At 43.0% G+C, this 18,813-nt stretch overlaps 1 protein-coding gene across 4 annotated transcripts in view; it reads right to left on the bottom strand.

Annotated features, from left to right (window-relative positions):
* Positions 1–3,372: 3,372 nt before the first annotated feature.
* LOC137593685 (Wilms tumor protein homolog) overlaps positions 3,373–18,813 on the bottom strand; it is a 16,866-nt gene continuing 1,425 nt past the window's right edge. Inside the window, exons 2-9 of one of the 4 annotated variants that reach the window (XM_068312614.1) lie at positions 16,387–16,509; positions 14,663–14,765; positions 11,379–11,462; positions 7,989–8,088; positions 6,134–6,278; positions 5,515–5,604; positions 5,012–5,095; positions 3,373–4,719 (exon numbers count right to left, since the gene is read on the bottom strand). In XM_068312614.1, coding sequence (XP_068168715.1) covers positions 4,598–4,719; positions 5,012–5,095; positions 5,515–5,604; positions 6,134–6,278; positions 7,989–8,088; positions 11,379–11,462; positions 14,663–14,765; positions 16,387–16,509 — 851 coding nt within the window. In that variant the 3' untranslated portion in view covers positions 3,373–4,597. Of the gene's footprint in view, positions 4,720–5,002; positions 5,096–5,514; positions 5,605–6,133; positions 6,279–7,988; positions 8,089–11,378; positions 11,463–14,662; positions 14,766–16,386; positions 16,510–18,813 lie in introns of all 4 variants that reach the window. The other 3 variants (XM_068312613.1, XM_068312616.1, XM_068312615.1) reach the window with 3 other exon arrangements.

Below are 18,813 nucleotides of genomic sequence, written 5' to 3'. Positions count from 1 at the left end.
GGGTTAAAATGTCTTTGAATCGTCCGTGACCTCTGACCCTCTGAATGGTTAATGAACCTGGACCTCAAAGGTGCAACAAGCCAGTGAGGCTTTGTCATGATGTGATTATGGTGCTGCTCTCCAGCCCGACTGTCTTGTTTGGGATTTAAAGTTTGATGTGGACCAAAATGGGACGTGGGATCAGGAAGATGGATTTCTGGGATAATTCAGAATTTTGTGCCAGTTTCAAGAAGCAAGAAAAACGATACCTCGGTAATCTCTGAGGATAGTTTGGTCTTGATGGAGTCATGCTCTACTGAGAGGCATTCTAATTGTATTATAAATAAAATATATATCCTAATGGATCATCTGATCAGTGCTGAGAACATTTATGGGTTAAATATTTAAACGGTGGAACCTGACAGGAAATGCTGATAAGCTGTAAGAGTTAAAGGATTGGTCAACAGTCTGGCAGAAGAAATTCAGCGGAAATGTGGACATTTATTCAGAACTTTCCCTTATTACTAGTTTATCTCCAAACCGCATTTATTAATAATAGAAAGCCATTTTTCATACACTCCACATTTTGGAGTTTCCTTGTTCTCTTGGATGAACCGGAGAGGATAAACATGTTTCACTCCTCTGGTCGGCCGCTGCCAGAGCCTGTCAGAGCTTCACCTCGGTCTGGGCTGGAGGAACGTCACCTCCTTCCTGTTTGGTGCCACAGAGCAATAAAACAGATTTTCCTTCAAATCCAACCCAGAGGCACAAAATGAAAAAGACAGAGTGGCTGCTGGTGGAGGCTGCCAATCATTAATTGATAAGTTATTGATGTTAAACTATAGGAAAAGCACCAACAACATGATAAATGGTATATTTTATTGCTATATTTTCTGTTCACTCAGCACTTCCTCTTAATCTCTGCTGCTGTGGCTGCGCCGCACACATGACAGAATATTTTATCCTGCTGAAGCAACTCTCTGACAGTGAATGAAGGAATGCAGCCTCTTGAGAAACAAGCTGCACTGAGCGCTTCCAGCAGAGTGTGTGTATATGTGTGTGTGTGTGTGTGTGTGTGTGTGTGTGTGTGTGTGTGTGTGTGTGTGTGTGTGTGTGTGTGTGTGTGTGTGTGTGTGTCTGCTGCAGCGTAATGAGCAGTACTGAGCCGTACCAGGACCTAAACATCAGTATCATCTCCCCTTCTCCGCCGGCACAGGGAACATCATGACCGCAGAGGATGTCTGTTTTTTCTTTTCTTTTCTTCTTCTTCTTCTTCTTCTGTCTCTTCTCTCAGTTTGTTTATTCTTTTCTTTTTTCTTTTTTTTCCTGCTTTCATTCTTTGGGGAATTGTAAGGCTGCTGATGCTGAGTCAATATTCAGACACTCTGGAGATATCACAATAAGAGAATTTCCACCGGAAAGCAAACCTTTAAAACGTCATCAGCTACATTTTCCACTCATTCCCCCGTCTCTTATCTGTCTCCATGTGTGCATGATTGATCTTGATATTTAGTAATCCGGATCATCAGATCTGGATTCTTTGCCGTTGATGATGGGAGTTTTGCGTCTTGACTTCATGGATAATTCCTTCGATGGCATTCCCATCACACTCAAGAGTTTGATTTGGATCCAAATGACATTCTGGTGAACCAGAATGTTCACATTTTCAGGGTTTATGGAAAATTCCTGACTGTGAATTAATAAAAAAAAATAACGCTACAGACTTAAACTAAGATTAAATGGTCATTTAAACATTTTTTGGCCACTTAGTGAAGGAGAGACAAGTTGTAAATAACAGCAACATGAAACGTCCTCTGGCAGCCCAGCCGGGTGGAGACGAGGTGATCACCTGTGTCTCGGGTTTTACAAAAGAATTCTAAAGAATGAGGAGGGACAGGAATTTTGGATCCAGATCCAGGATCATTCCTCATGAAGGTGATTCCTGACCGCTTCAGGAGACAAAGGTGTAAATTAACTTTACCTTTCCCTCTGAAGCCAACTGAGACCACACACAACGTGGTGCTGGTATGTGAGTCGGATCAGAAGGCAGATACGTTATCTGGATAATAAACTATCCCATCTAGACTCGGTGTTTTTAATACGTTCTCTTCATCCTCAGTGAGATGGAATCTCTGTGTGAGTGATTTAAGGTGTTTTCGAGATGAGGGAATCATAAAAGCCGCCGATTTGTTCCATCATGTAAATTAAAACATTTAATAGTAACATATTCCTTCTATTGTACAGATAAATACTGGGTCATGTTGTCCTGATGGCGTGGGCCTGTAGCTGTATTATTAGCTCACCCAGGCTGAGCTATTCGCTGGAAGAACTGCAGAGACGTTCTGATTGGACGAGCCCCAGACGTGATGGCGTCCGAGGATTGGTTTATGTGTGATTTTTTTTTTCCTCAATGCTTATTTAGGGGCCTAATCCATGTTCTCTGTATCTGCTCTAAGTAGAACATCCAGATACAGAGTTTAATGTGACTACTGGAAGTGGACAAAACCTGGGATACGCTAGCCAGCCATCTCTCTTCAAAAGCCTCCAGCGGCATTATCCTGGGACAGAGATGAACTACTAACACACACACACACACACACACACACACACACACACAGATGAGAGATACAGCCCGTGTCCGACAGCTGAGATATAGCACAAAAGCCCTGGGGAGTTTCAGGGGATTTCCACCGAGGGAATCGGACACGTTGTCTGATTTACGCTAACACTTTGGCTAAACTTGTGATAAAAGTTCACCAAAGAAACATGGCTGTATCTGTCTTTATCAATCTGTGCCTCCATCTGTCTCTGCCTCTCTCCGTCCATAAACAGCGGGGTGGCTGCCGGCCCACATCACCTCTACAGTTACTGCTTTCATACATGTGAACGCATCGTTTTGATCCGACCCAACGTGATGGCAGCGCTGAACAAACCCTAGGAAAGGAGGAAGGATGAAAGATTTACGAAGAGAGAAAATTACCGAGCTGAGATGGTTTTATCTGGCTTTTTTTTTTTTTTTTTTTTAACCGAGCAGAGAGCCAAGGAATGCAGCGAGGAATCTGGAGGGAGATAAAGAGAGGAAAGTGGATGGTACTGTACAGCACTGTCGGCTTCTTCTACTGGTTGTCGCTCTAATGTCTGAGTTCGGCCTTTAAAGGTCATACAAGTGTGTTTCCGGAGAATCTTCTGGTCTGTGTGTGTTATTGGAGGGAGCCTGGCTCAAGGTCAGCTGATGTACAGGCTTCATATTCACACGTTTGGACATTCCACACAATAAGGCGTCACAACACGGCGACCGTGTGAGTTCAGCGCTGATGTAAAAGTATGACCTTGACCATCGTATTAGAGATAATATTAGAAATAAGAGATAAATGATGACTAAATGTTCTTATGGATGAATAAAGACCACAGAGACGAGCATTTCGTGTATCAAAAGAGTCACATTACATTTACACAAAGAGAAAGCATCATCTTCACACGCCTGAGTACAAAATGCTTCGCTGACATTTTCTGTTTTATGACTCGGACATTAACACACATGAAAGAAAGAAAACTGGAATTATAAACAGATCCTGGATCCGTTCGTAGAGCAAGAAAAAAAACCAACCCAACCCTCAAATATATCAGTTAACTTACGTGTTTCCCTTCCATGGAAAGAGTTCCGTTCCCATGGCGAAGACGTATTATTTACATCTTGACCATAATGTCCCGGCCACAGAGCCAGTGTGACCCAGAAGACATATTTCAGAGCTCGCAGCGTCGACAACGCCGCCAAAGTCCAGCAATATTTACACACCACAGAGACAAGACACGCAGACGATGTAGCGCCAAAAGCACCGCTAGGAAAAAAAAAAACTGCAATCTTCACTACCTCACATTACTGAAAAACAAAACAGCCTAGCTTTTAAAATACAACCAGGACGGCATTTCTTCTGTTTTGCAACGCATTTTTTTTAATGCTGAACGGAGAAAACACTTAGGTTGCGAACAATGCACGGTGCGCTAGATGTAAAGTTAACAACATGATCCGATCTCTTTAGTTCTCCTGCAGCTTTATCTTTGACGGCGTGACGGTGAAATGATAATAAAAGGCTGAGCGAGCAAACGACACCTCGCTCAGTCATTCCAGTGGAAGCATTTTTCTTTTACCCACAAAAAGATAATAAATAAGCCTTCCCAAAACATACGAGATATTTACAGCTGCTGAAGGCGTTGAGCTCTAGCGTGTAGCCGACCTCGACCTTTGACCTCACTGTACACATGATGGCAAGAAAACAGACATGGAATGAAAAGGAAACATTTTTCTGATTGGAGTTAAATCCCTCGAAAGGAGCAGAACCAACGATGACAGTGCAGACGCCTGTTTCTGATCAACGACCGATCGATTGGAATCTTTTCACCAGATTTGATGACAATAAAAGAAACACAAATATGTACAGCTTTGTCTTTTAAATTCAGACTATGACACACACGGGTTTTACAATGATTGGCAATTGTATTGATAACGGCGTCTAGTTTGATTGATCGAGGATCCAGAAAGACTGGGTGCAAAGGGGGTCTGAGGTAACCGAAGACAGAAAACACAGAAGTGACCCCGACGTCTCCGGGCGCCGCTGCCTCAGATGGCCAGCTGCAGCTTGGTGAGGTTCCTCTGGTGCATGTTGTGGTGCCTCACCAGCTCATCGCTGCGAGCAAACTTCTTCTGACAGTTGGGCCACCGGCAGTTGAACGGCTTCTCACCTGAGAGGGAGGCGGGACGGATGGAACAGGTGGGCGGGGACAGGAGGTGGGTTGTAGAAGAGGGGGAGGGGAGGAGGGGTCGAGAAAGGGTGCCAGTCGGAGGAGATGTGGAGAGACAGAAGGAAAGAAGAGAATATTAGAATATCGTGGCGGTTAAACATTAAATGGAAAGATCACATGAGAATAAATGCATGGTGATATTCCAACATACAATAATATTAGATTTAATTAATGTAAACATCAAATGGATGAAGAAGAAATGGAAAAATAAAAGTTTACGCACTTGTTTTACCTGTATGAGTCCGGGTGTGTGTCTTAAGGTGGTCAGACCGAGAGAACTTTCTCTGACACGTCTCGCATTCGAAGGGTTTAACTCCTAAACACATGTACAGTAAGCATGCACGCACACACACACACACACACACACACACACACACGCACACACACACACACACACACACACACACACACACACACAGTACACAAACAAGTCCAAGTTCGCACACACAAACACAGACAGAGGGAGATAGAAAAATACAGTAGAGCAGAGGCTTGCAGGGAAGCCATTCCAAAGTTTGGCCAGGCTCTAGTCACGTCATCTGAGCTCAGTTCAGTGTGTTGCACCAGTAACTGTGCACAAAATGCAAACTGTGCACATTAAAAAAGGTTGCATTGTCCACAAAATGGTTGAAAAATGTCATGCAAACAGCAGAGGAGAGTGAGTAGAGAGAGAGCCGATACAAGAACTGATGAGAAAATCAGACAGACGGCTGAGGTGGAGCGAGGTGATCAAACCTGTGTGCCTCCTCTGGTGGCGCTTCAGCTGGTCGGAGCGGGAGAACCGACGGCCGCAGTCCGGGAAGTCACACTGGTAGGGCTTCTCCCCTGGACACACACACAGCACACGGACACAGGAAATGATGTCATCGCCTACCTGAATATCACGCATCCAAATTGAAAAAAACCCTTACAGACGAGACGATTATTCATGGTGTTAATTATCAGAGTAATCAATAATACTGTCATAAATTAGAATCAGTCTCTATGAACATGAAGACACAAACTGTAAGATTTGTTTTTAGCATGACTGTCATCATCGCCTTAATTATTAACACAAATTTGGCTCCCAAACTAGAATCTGGACCTTACCTTTCACTTTTGAACAAAGCAAATTATTTTTCTTTGATAATCCTGTATAATGTTGTATTTATCTGTCAATCTCCGGATCTAAATTTACCAAAGCGCACATGCATGATTTTTTTTTGGAGACGGTGGAACAAACCCAGTGATTTTCAGCTCTGCTAATACATCAGATTTAATTTCCCCACACAGGAAACACTTTCTGGCAAAACCGGATGAGGAAATTGCCTCTAAACCACCCGACTGATGACCTTTCAGCGTCGGCTGGTGTCACCTGTGTGTTTGCGGCTGTGCATCTGCAGATGGGACAGCTTGAAGTAACGTTTGTTGCATCCTGGGTAGGCGCACATGAAGGGCCGCTTCTCGCTGCTCTCGGTCCGCACTATCGCCGGGGCGATGCTGGGCACCCGCCGCACATCCTACACACACACACACACACACAAAGAAAACACTTTCATCTGAAGCCAAACCACTCAAAGAAAAATGCATCAATAAACATCCCGGTGTAATATCATCATCAAAAACATGCAATTCAATCTCTTTGGTGTGTAAATAAGTGTGTGTGAAGTGTGTGAAGTGTGTGATGTGTGTGACTCGTGGGAATCGTTCTACTAAAATGGTCATATATTCATTAAATGGAAATTAGCAGTAAAATGACCCCAGACTGACTGCAGCCCAAAGGGAGCTGTTAGTCACGCCTTTTAGACAGACCCCCCCCCCGCCGCCCCCAAAAGGGCCCCATCACAGCCCTGCTGCTCGCTGTCGACACCACCACAGAAGAAAAACATAGAACAACACGCGGGCGTGGACTCATTTGCATGTTAATCAAAGTTTTTTCGTCACAGGACGTTTCTTTTTTATTTCCTGCATCAGATCCCTGTTCCTAAATATTTCTGCCGTTACTTCCTTACTTTCGCTTTTATCCCTGCAAACCCCCCTACCCCCCCCTCCGTCCTCCCTACAGCCATCTGCTTTTAATTTCTTCAATGTCGAACGTAATGGCCAAAGCCACTCAGAGGTCATCCCTGCAGCAATTAGCGCTGCATAAAACTACATAGCATCCGTCGGCTCCACATCATCAGAACGGAACCCGGGGTTCTATGAGTGGATCTCCTTCATTCGGACGCTGCAGGTCTGATCAGGACACAACAGCTGCTTCTTAATTATAAGATCTCAAAAAAAAAAAAAAAAAAAGTAAAACTCTCCTTATTAGATGCAAAATAAGGAAAAATAATGATAAAGGAAAATTCTAAATGCACCATAATTATTTTAATGCCAAATTTATTTCAGATTTATTTCTTTATTTATATCTGACCAGACTGAACCTATTTTTGCAATAAGCGAGAGCAACTTCTAACAGTACGATTAATTTAATTAGGTGGTTACCCACAGGAGGCAGCGATAGGTCCTGTGACGGCAGAGCCATAGAAAAAGCTGTGACTCAGTGATTTGTTATGTGATTCTTACAAACGGGATTCAGAACTCAACGAGCTGTGTAATCACTTTTTTCTGGTCATGACCCAGCATTAATGACAAATGAAATTCCACGGCTGTCAACGCTGTTTGTTTTGGCAACGAGTGAGAATTTGTATAATCCCCGTTATAGAAATTAGGGAGCGCAGCACCGCTTGGCCTCTCAAACTGTGACTTCACGTTTTCACAGCTCTTAAATTATACTTTAAAAGGCGTAAGAGTGAGAGTTTGTTTATTCTTTCCATGCTGAGCTAGACCTCTAATGTGTGTTTTGTACAATTCATTTCTGTGAATGAGAGAGAGAGAGAGAGAGAAGGGGGAAGAAATGGTTGGGCTGAATGATTGAAACGAACCCCGGAACGAAAGAACGACCTGAAAACGTCCTGCAGCGGACTGAGAGCAGGTCTGGAGAATCTCTGCTCGCCGTCCTGTGGAGCCGCTGACAGACAATAATTAAAATCTAATGATTTATTAACATGCTGATCCTCGCATGGAAATTGTATCTAGCCCCGTGTGTGTGTGTGTGTGTGTGTGTTTCTCCGCTGCTAATGGATTTGTGGAAAGAGATTCCTCCTGGCCTCTCATAAATCTCCATTCTGTTGCCCAACAGTATTGTTCTAGTCTGGTATGTGTGTGTGTGTGTGTGTGTGTCCTACCTGTATGCCCCTGAAGACTCCATGTGTGTGTATGCGGTACTGCGTGCTGCAGCTGTACACCATGGGGGTGTTGGGGTCGCTGTCGTATCCTGTTGCGTGGCTGCCAACACACAAACACACACCTTTAATTTCACATCCTTCTACCCGGGTGAGAACATCAACACTTCCACGCGTTGGCGCGGCGCCGCCGGTGCCGGTACCGACACCAGGATGACCCAGTCGATCCGTTTCACTGGGAGCACCGACGGCGCCGCTGCATGAGGTTTCCAGGAGGATGAAAGTACGGATATCAGATAACAAGACGCAAGAAGACGAGTCACAGCGCGGATCCTTACGGGGCAGATGTATAGAACACACACTCCTGTTTGACGGCGAGTCATGATCATTACAACTACAACCTATAATTCAAACGGCCGATCAATCACTCACGGGTTCCCAGTCGGCTGCAGACGTGTAACTCATGCTGACGTGTGTGTTTTGTCAGAGCTCCATGTGTGGTTGCGTGTGGACGCCTCCTTTTCTGCACATGTATGAATGTTGGGTGTAAAACAGTTAACCCCACTGGTTAACCTTTGACCTTTGGACACACAGTAAGTCCTTCATAACAGACACAGTCGTCATCTCTGTGGTGGTTATTCTTCACAGTATATGCGTGTAGATGTGTGTATTTAGTTTCACTGAATTGTTTTTCTTTAGTTATTTAACTCTGATTAAAATGTTTCTAAAATGATTTGATCGTTTCATTCATAACAACATTTAGCTAAACATGAAAAATTTAAATCTTTTATTTCAGAGCAAAAACGCACAAAAAAGTTAATCAGATTATATTTTTTGCGACCAGCTACAATTAAAAACTGCATTGGATTAGTTCAGAATAAACATTTATATGAACTTTAAACACTTTTAAACAGATGTTCATTTGAATCTTTAGGTACATTTAAAAATGTAAGTAAAAATTAGCCCACAAACAAAATTATCTGCACCTTTATCTGCATCAATTCTGTTACCGCTGCTGATCAATATTCTGATCAACAGTTTAAACCTAAACAAAGGTAAGAAATACCAAATGATCCTTCTGAGAACCTGAAACATTTGTCTTAAAGTATTAATCTAATGAATGATTGATCCTAAAACTTGTGAAACTCTTTGGTATTGATCTGCCGATCAGGTGATCGATCAGTGACTCATCACTAGCTGAGAATGAGGAGCGACAGCAACAGAACAAAACCTGCTCTGTGTGCCGCCGCCTCTTCTATCTGCTGCTGATAACGCAGGGAGAAACACATAGGATGAATAGCGTTATATTTTGGAGAGGGGTGGTGGTGGTGTGGGGGGGGTATCCTGTGCTGCTGCAGTGGGAATCTAACGCAACACACGGCTGATAAAAAGGAACTCCTGCTCTGCCCCGCCGTGAGATTCTTTAAACTAATTTTAGTTTTTCAAGAACAAACCTGCTGTTCGACGGAGGCTTCGCTCGTGTGAAAAACACTCAATGACGTCATAACAATCACCGGGGGCTAAAATGCCATCTTCTCTGGCAGCTGGGCGAGTATATCATTGCTCTCATATTCCAATACAAGGTTGTAGCCCGTTAGCTTAGCGTCAAGAGATCAGGAGGTCACAACAAACACCCCAGAAACAATCTGGAGACTCTAAAAGCATCGTTTTTGTGTCTGAACTCAACCAGAGTGTATTTTCAGAGTTAAGCAGGTGTTTTGTGCACCAGTCAAACACCAGATGAGACACCATGAAGCCTGTAAAACGACAGCTTATTTTATGCAGAGCAATACCATAAATTAGAGTTTTTTTAGGGGTTTAGGTGTAACCCTCTGCAGCAGCTGACATGTGGTCCAAAGTTCAGCGCCAGCACTGGAAACAGGCCTATCTGCTCTTCCTCTCTAACCTCAGCCTCCCTTCACTTCCTCTTCCTCATCTTGAGCTCCTCTCCTCATTCCTTTTTTATCTCGCCGTCTTCGACCGCCTCCTTCCTCTCGCCGCCGCTGTCCTTTGCTCTTCCTCCTCATCCTTACTACTCCCTCGCATCTCCCATCTGCTCCCGCTCAACGACAGAGTGACAGAAGCTGAAACGCAGCGAAATTTGTTTATAAACCTTTAAACAACTTTATAAACCCTTATGAATGTTTATAAACCCTTAAAAACCATTTTAAGCCTTCATAAGCCTTTAAAACCTTTATAAACCCTTATTAACGTTAATAAATCCTTATAACCATTATATGTCTTTATAAACCTTTACAAGCTTTTAGAAATATTTATAAACCTTTATAAACCTTTACACACCTTAAAAAGCTTTATAAACCTTAATAAACCACTATAAACCATTATAAACCTTTGTCAGTCTTTAAAAGATTTTTACAAACTTTTAGAAACATTATAGATCCTTATACAGCTTTATAAGCCTTTTACACACCCTTATAAACCTTTGCAAACCTTAATAAACTTTTATAAACCCTTGTAAACCTCTATAAGTCTTTATGAACTTTTACAAACTGTTATAAACCTTCTCTGAAGATCAAGAAACCACAGCCTTCACACTTGCTTCTTTTCTGACTTTTCAGCATCTTGAATTGAACACACACACACACACACACACACACACACACACACACACACACACACACACACACACACACACACACACACACACACACACACACACACACAAACACAAACAATACTTCTTCACATCGCCCCCACCACCATAACTAAACTCCTACTCAGTGCCATCTCTTTGTGCACGTACATGCTGCTATCACACACACTCACACACACACACAGACACACACACTGGAGTGACGGCGGCCCGTTGGCTCAGACGCCGACCCGTGTGCAGGTCATGCTGACATAGAGAAGCTTTTGAATGCTCCGTGTGAACGGGAATTCTTTAGAACTGCTTTCTGATGCATTTCTCTTTAATTTCCTCTGAAATATGATTTCAATTTTAAGAAGTGTTCATCATTGTCCTCAAATTCCTCACGTCTAAAGAACAATTCTGGAATTATTCTTATTATTATTTAAAAGTTTGGTTTGTTAGATGGGAAAGCAAAATCAGTGTAGCATGCTTTAGTGATCCTACTGCAATCTTTCCTCCCGGTGAACACAACGCACGCGTGGAACACGTGGCGTCTCAGACTGGACATGTCGTCTACGACGGCTTTCATGTTTCCTGAGGGACAACCTGACCTTTCGTCAAGCACCAGCAGTTCTGCACCGAATCAACCGTATGATGGATGGTCTTAAACACAGCAGCCTGAGCAGCAAAATATGTTATGACCTCAAGCTGCTCCACGCTGACCCACGTCTCCTGACCTGCGCTGGACGTTTCCAACACTGCGTGCTGCGGCGGAGAGAGAGCAATGGGTGTGTTCCTACCTCTTTATGGTGGATGCCAGTGTATTGACAGGGTTCCATGCCACACACTCCAACTGAGAGGCCATTTGATAAACATTTTCTCCGCTGTGGAGGGAAGACAAAACGTAAAAAAGAAAGCTCATGAGCCGTGTGGTGGCCTGCATCGGTGTTGTGGTCTTCAACTGAAGCCCCCACCCCGCAGGAAGCTAAAGTCTCCCCTAAAAACCATCTTTTTTGTTAAACGCAGCAGAATCCGCCATTATTCAGAGCTGGCATGTGATTTCACATGAACACACACACACACACACACACACACACATGCAAACACACTCACACGGTGGATTTATAGCTTTAACACCCCCCCTTACACACACACACACACACACACACACACACACACACACACACACACACACACACACACACACACACACACACACACACACACACACACACCACCTGCAGGCTCAGAGCAGTCTGGACGGGGTAGATGTGGTGCCTGGTACCCTGCTCGTTACGCAGCTATTATTTTACAGTACGGCGGGGGCATATGAGGAGGGTGGGTGGGGGGGGCACGCTGCCATATTTCAGCTGAAATATCGCCGGTATTGAAGAGCACAAAGTAATGATCCATGACAAGTGTCTGCTTTTCGTCTCCATGCTGACTGGGAGAAGTTATCTCCGATTGAGGCCGAATCTATTCAATGAAACCTGTCCTATCGCCGCCCGGAACACCAAGTGTGTGTGTGTGTGTGTGTATGTGTGTGTGTGTGTGTGTGTGTGTGTGTGTGTGTGTGTGTTGCAACATGCATCTCATGGGAAACCCCTCCGGTTCACTGAAAGGCTGCAGCAACAACACAAGAGGAAGCTGTTTCAGCGCCGTAAAGATGGATGGACCCTGTCTGGACGCTCGGGTCGGTCGTCACGCGTCGTTCAGACACCGTGATAGATAGCTAGCTGCTGTTAGCTCTGGTGGCTAACTCTGTTCAGACTGACAGCTGGGAGTCGGGCCCAGCGGCCTCCCAGCGAACCCAACAAAACCAATACACACTCATGACCGGTGATAACAGGAAGCAGAATAATCCAGCTTCAGATTCGGGTTGATAAAAGACAATTCAGGGGATTCAGGTGAGGATGAGGGAGGTGGGAAGAGGAAGAGGACGCTGGGTTCGTAAGACATAATGATTAAAGCTCGTGCTACAAACATGAATGAGATCCTGTTAACGTACCAACCAATAGAGCCACACTGTAAGGTAGACTACTGTCGTGTGTGCACGTGTGTGTGTGTGTGTGTGTGTGTGTGTGTGTGTGTGTGTGTGTGTGTGTGTGTGTGTGTGTGTGTAGGGATTATTAAGCTCTCTACATGTTTTCATTTCATGTTGTTCCAGCGGGCCGGGCTGACGGCCTGCAGAGTAAATACAGTCCTGTTGGTACCAGGCTGCAAGATTAGACCAATGACTCAACTCACATGAGTCTTTCCAGTAATGTGAGTGTGTGTGTGTGTGTGTGTGTGTGTGTGTGTGTGTGTGTGTGTGTGTGTGTTTACACGTGTATCTCTGAGTGTGTACACCGAGCAGATATCAGTTATGTTTATGACATAGAAGAACCTCCGACTGAGACCTTTCAGGACAGCTCATGTCTGTCTTGCTTCCACTCTCTCTCTCTCTTGCACACACACACACACACACACACACACACACACACACACACACACACACACACACACACACACACACACACACACACACACACACACGATGAGTTATTTACTTATTTTCTCCACCGCGTCAATGGCATGTGAGGAATGTTTCATTTGGGAACACATCAACGGGCCAACAGTTTGGAGACGAGCGAGGGGGCGGAGCTTCTTCAAACATGTGATTTATTAAACTGAGAGGCAGCTTATTATGACCTGTGTGGGATTTATTGGTTCTTTTGTGATTGGCGTGTGCAGGTGGTTCAGTGAAGTCACACCTGATTAGTCTTAGCGTGTTTTCCTGCAGCGGTTTTAAACGATGCAAAGACGACAGAAGGTCAACATGTTGACTTGTGTGAACTTTTGGGTCTGGAGTGCAGCAGGAAAGGAAAAGAGAGGGTTAGAGGAGATGGCAGGGCGTGGTTGGAGGTGTTTATGTGTGTGTGTGTGTGTGTGTGTGTAAAGAGTTCATATCTGAGTTTGGAATCGGATGGAGACAAATGTCTCCTTTTGGAGAAAACCTCATCGGTGGCTCCGTCGATGTGACCGAAGGATCCTTTTCATGGATGACAATTTGTCAAGAGTAAGAAAAATAAGGAAAAATTCCATCCTCGCCGTCATTACTGTGACGTTTATGCTTTAGCGACCCGTAGGAGTTGAAATGTGTGCACCTGCGGTCAAACGTTCCAAACATTCTGCAGCCAAGCGACGAATTGCGGATCGCCTCGTCACAATTAGCAACGGGGAGAACGGAGCGAACCGTCAGTTCCTCTGCGAATTAATGAGCAGTTTGACAAGAAGAAGGATGGTTTCATCTGCGGCTTCTCTCAGCAGACAGAAGCTGGTGAGTGGAAATATTCCTGACGTCGTGTTCCAGTCATTCATCCACTGCAGACGGATTGGGGGAAAAATTTCTTAATCCGACTCGATGAAATGAGAAGCAGTCTACTGTCGAGGCTTAGCTTTTAATTTCTGCACATTTTCTTTACTTATCCCGATTTAAGTAAATAAAAACCTCCTTTCATTGCTGGAGACGCTTGATCGTTTTTCAATCTAATATTATTTGATCCCAGCTTTAGAGCTGTCGTCTAAATTTATCATAAATAAAACTCACAAACTTGAAAACAGCAACTTTTTTCCTGGCCCATCATGCGCGCCATAAAATAACAACCTCCGTAGTTTTGTCAGCACCTCGCTGAATAGCTTGATTTATCTTATTGTTTGAAAATCTTCCAATCGGTAAATCAAGCCACAATCCTTGAGAACTTCCTGCCACTGTTCGCTGACTTCCTTCATGGGCACCATGACTTTTACAGCTTTCTAATCTGCATACGAAAACATCCGAAATCACAAACGCCGCAAGTTTTAAAACAAGTGAAACCGTGGAGAAAACGCAGAGGAAGGAGAACACAAAAAAACAGAAAGGAAGCCGCCACGGCGGACAGACCTGCGCCGAAGGTGAACATCCTGTTCAAACCTGCTTCCTGCTACCTTTCTCTGCATTGCAAACAATAGTTGGTGAAACGTTTCCAGGACGACTGGTCGCCGTTCCTTCTAAATATAGATGAGTCGTACGTGTGCGGAGAGTGTTTCTGTGGATGAGTGTTACCTGTTGTAAGGGTTCCTTAGCAACAGAGCCTGGCTGCCTGTGCAGGTGTCTGAAGGGGTGTGGCATCCGTAGACAGGGGGCGGTACGGTGTACTGCTGCTCACCTGTGTGGACACGGACACAAACGCTCACATGGACGCAAACGTATCTGTGCAAACATCCAACTCGAACTGCTGTTCAACTTTGCCCTCGGTTATCCGTCTCCATTTTTGTCTTAACAAATGAAGACTCTCTCGTTTCGTGTTTCTCTCTCCAAGCATCCCCCAGCGGAGAGGCCAATGGCTCCCTCGACATTTCCCAGCATTCCAAAAACTCTTCTTGGCTCCGGTTCTCCAACTTATCTTTGCTGTTAAAAAAAAATGGCGGATTTTTTTTTTTTAAAATGCGGCTGCATAAAACAAACGCCTCCAGTGTTTACCAATAACATGAGCAGAGGAGGGATTAAAGGGAACGGTGGGCGGATGAAAGACGGGATGAGAGGAGGAGACCAGGGAGTTTTTCAGTCAGGATGTGGCTGATTTATACCTCCGACAGTCAAGGTCAGTGTGGAGACGTCAGAATAAGGGACGGGACGCTCCCTGGGTGAGGGCCACGGAGCTGCCATGCAGCTGTGCAGGGCTCCAAATACACACAGATACACTTTTGTTCCGATTGAAAGATGCTCTGGGGTGCACTTTTTTTTTTTTAAGGAGAGAATACAGAAAGACAAGAAGAGATGCCCAAACTATGTGTAGAGGAGACGTTACGGCTTCGTGTGTTAAATTGAAACCCTTGCATGATGTTTTGGAGGCCAGAACGCAACCACCAAAGCACAATGTCAGTGTTTGATTAACCCGCAAGATGTTAAAGTCTATAAAACTAGATTTTTAAAAATACATCAGTCACTAACAAATGGAGATACGTTATACTACATAGACAGAATGAGAGTGTTGCATAAAGGAAAGCTGGTGAGAAAACCACAAATTAGCGGAAGGTAATAATAATTTATATAACAGTGATCTGTAAGATCTGATTTTCTCTTACCTTTTGACTGGAAATTAAAATATCAAAACAAAAAAAAAAAGCAAGATTGCTCAAGTTAAATGCGAGAAAACAGAGGTTAGCATTGGCTAAACGATTTATTTCTAACAGTAATGAATATTTAACTTAAATTTAGACTAAAAACATTTAAGATATTACATGTTAAAATATACAGAGGCAATTTAGAAAAGCTTTAGCAAGACAGCTTCGTCATATCTAATTATAATCTAATTATTATTCTGTACTTATTGTATCACTGTAATTATTACTGATTTTTTGCCAATAGAGGTTTCTCTTAAACTTGAACTGGATTTTATATTCAGATGTTTTTGTAATATCTGTTTAATGCTGCAGCTAAAGACGCAAAAGTGAAAGTAAGAAACCCCCTCAAAAGCTAATTATTATTCATATCCGTATGACTGATCATCACTGGACACATTTAGTCAAAAAAACATCAATAATTTGATTTAAAGGTGGACTGAAAATGAAGTTAGATGTTTCAAGATAATCTCGAATGTTCTTTACATGCAAGCAAAACAAAAACATCAATTTCTCTTAAATTGAAACTTCATGTCTTCATTTTGTCTTATCTTAAAAGCTGAAAGAATCCAAATCATCAGCACATTTTTATATATAATCATATACGCATTACTTATACATCATGATAAATATGTGAAACCTCGTGGGTGCGGAGGACTCTCTTACCCATGGTGCTTTGCTGAGTCAAAGCGTCTTCGTGTTTGAAGGAGTGGTTGGAGAACTGGGAGCTGTGGTGTGTTGGAGTGTGACCATAGTTACCGGCTCCATCGAACGCCACCGCGCTGTAACCTGCAACACAGACAAACAGCAGTGATGACATCACTGGTCACCTGATCAACCCTGGACCCGAGTCTGGTCAGTGACAGGTCCTAATCCTTTAACCTCTAAAAAAACATGAAGCTTTATGTCGTAGATTTAAAAAGCATCCAGGTGAACTGAGGAGATGTGAGCTCAGATGTTTATCAGGTCAAAAAGTCTCCGTGGATTTTTTTTTTTTTTATCTGAAAAATGTGCAACATTTCACATCTGAAAAATTCCTCGAACCTTCCTCTCTGATAGTCACAGGTTACGGAGTAAATCCTCACTCCTGATTTATGACGATGGGAAAATATTTGAAGAACAGTTTCCACAAGTGTTTTAAAGCCATTTGAAAGATTGATTATCTATCAAATAAAGATCATATATGTCTGACAACCTTTACCAAACACCAGCTTACGCTGAGGTGGGTTTCCACCGCAGTGACTCTAAATGTGTAGTGCACTTTGACCTCAACTTTATAGATTTGTGCACACATATAAATATAAATATCATTATAAATGATGAATTTAGTAAAAAGGTAACAGATATCAATCAATGACTGGGTGAAAAAGACCATTTCTTCACTTTGGTTCAATAAAAAAAATCACATCATGGCTCGTAACACGTATACACACACACACACACACACATGCACACACGCACACACACACACACACACACACACACACACACTTGTTGGAAGGAGACTAGATCTGACATCCCAGACCAGACCTGACTCATGACTCCAAATGACCTGAAGGGCACAAACACAGTCCCATAAATCATCCTCTCTCTCTCTCTCTCTCTCTCTCTCTCTCTCTCACACACACACACACACACACACACACACACACACACACACACACACACACACACACACACACACACACACACACACATGCTTCATTAATTAAAATGCAGCACTTTCCCTCAGTCGACTCGGCGGATCGTTGGCGGAGAGAAGACGAGGGGAGAAAGCTCATTAAATATCTCCATTAATCTCCCACTCACCCACTCACCCCGAGCTGACTCCCCCATGTGTGCACGTGTGTGAGGCCGAACCTCCCGCTAACCCCCCCCTCCCCATCCCAACCCACAAGATCACCTTATATTCAGGCAGAACCCCAACTTCAGTGAACAGGTTACCTTCTGACGCTCAGCGTTCAGACGTTCCCTCAGATCTGTTTGAGTATTCGTGCTCCTATTAGAAAACATTTCACACACATTTGACCCATAAGATTAAATTCACTTTAAAATTCCCTTTTCTTTTGGCACAATTTAAAAAGTTGATTAGTTTTCTCCTGATATCATGGTTTTTATTTTATTTTTTTATGCTAAATTATAAAAGAAAATCTGAAAATCTAAAAATGTTTTTCATAATTTGACATTTCTGCACATACTGCACTTTAACTTTGTAGGTTAGATAGAACAACTGCGTACTTTATTATATAGATTCAATTTCACAGCTTCTTCATACACATAATTTCCAATATATATACATATAAATTATATGTGATTTTCAGTGCATTAAAAGTCATATTTAATCAAATTCAAAATCAAAAAATACCCTTCAGCTCTTTTTTCTCCGTTGTGAAAAAACAAGAGGCGTCAAACATTCTCAGTAGTGTTGAGGCCCCCGCTGCAGCGACCGTCTCTGTGACCCCCCCCTTATCAGCTCTACTGTGTGACTGCAGGCCTGATGTTGGTTTGTTTGTCTGTGCTCGTCCAGCCACAGCGGCCGCAGATAGAACGGGTCAGAGGTCGGCTCAGCTCTTTGATTATGATGTTATTCCTAAATTATCTGCTTGATAAACCTGTTATTACTATTTAATCTGTTGGGGAACCACTAACAGATCCATTATCCTGCATGGAGGGGACCCGGGTTTGGGTCAGGAGTTGTGACCCAAGACTGCATCAGAAGGTTTTATATTATTATAGTAATGAAAGCACAAGTTGTACTTTTCACTTCACGATCAAGACAATTAAAAGAATTATTGGAAACACAAAAATTCATCTTGAACGTTTAGTTTCTGTCTCGTGTTTTAAAGGAGGAGTCTTCCTCTGCATCAGATATTCTTTAGAGACGCCTGAAAGTAGAAAAGTGAAACTATTTTAATTTAAAATGATGATCCAGAAAATGACACTGAATTAAATAGAGCAAAAAAAATTAAATATATATATATATATATATATATATATATATATATATATATATATATATATATATATATATATAAATGAAAAATGAAACGCAAACAGATCAATTTAAATTTAAATTTCACACGACATGTGAAA

Source organism: Antennarius striatus, chromosome 4, assembly GCF_040054535.1.
Source record: "Antennarius striatus isolate MH-2024 chromosome 4, ASM4005453v1, whole genome shotgun sequence".
NCBI classification, from domain to species: domain Eukaryota; kingdom Metazoa; phylum Chordata; class Actinopteri; order Lophiiformes; family Antennariidae; genus Antennarius; species Antennarius striatus.
Note: the sequence above shows the minus strand (reverse complement) of the source record. Positions and strands in the feature narration are given on the sequence as shown.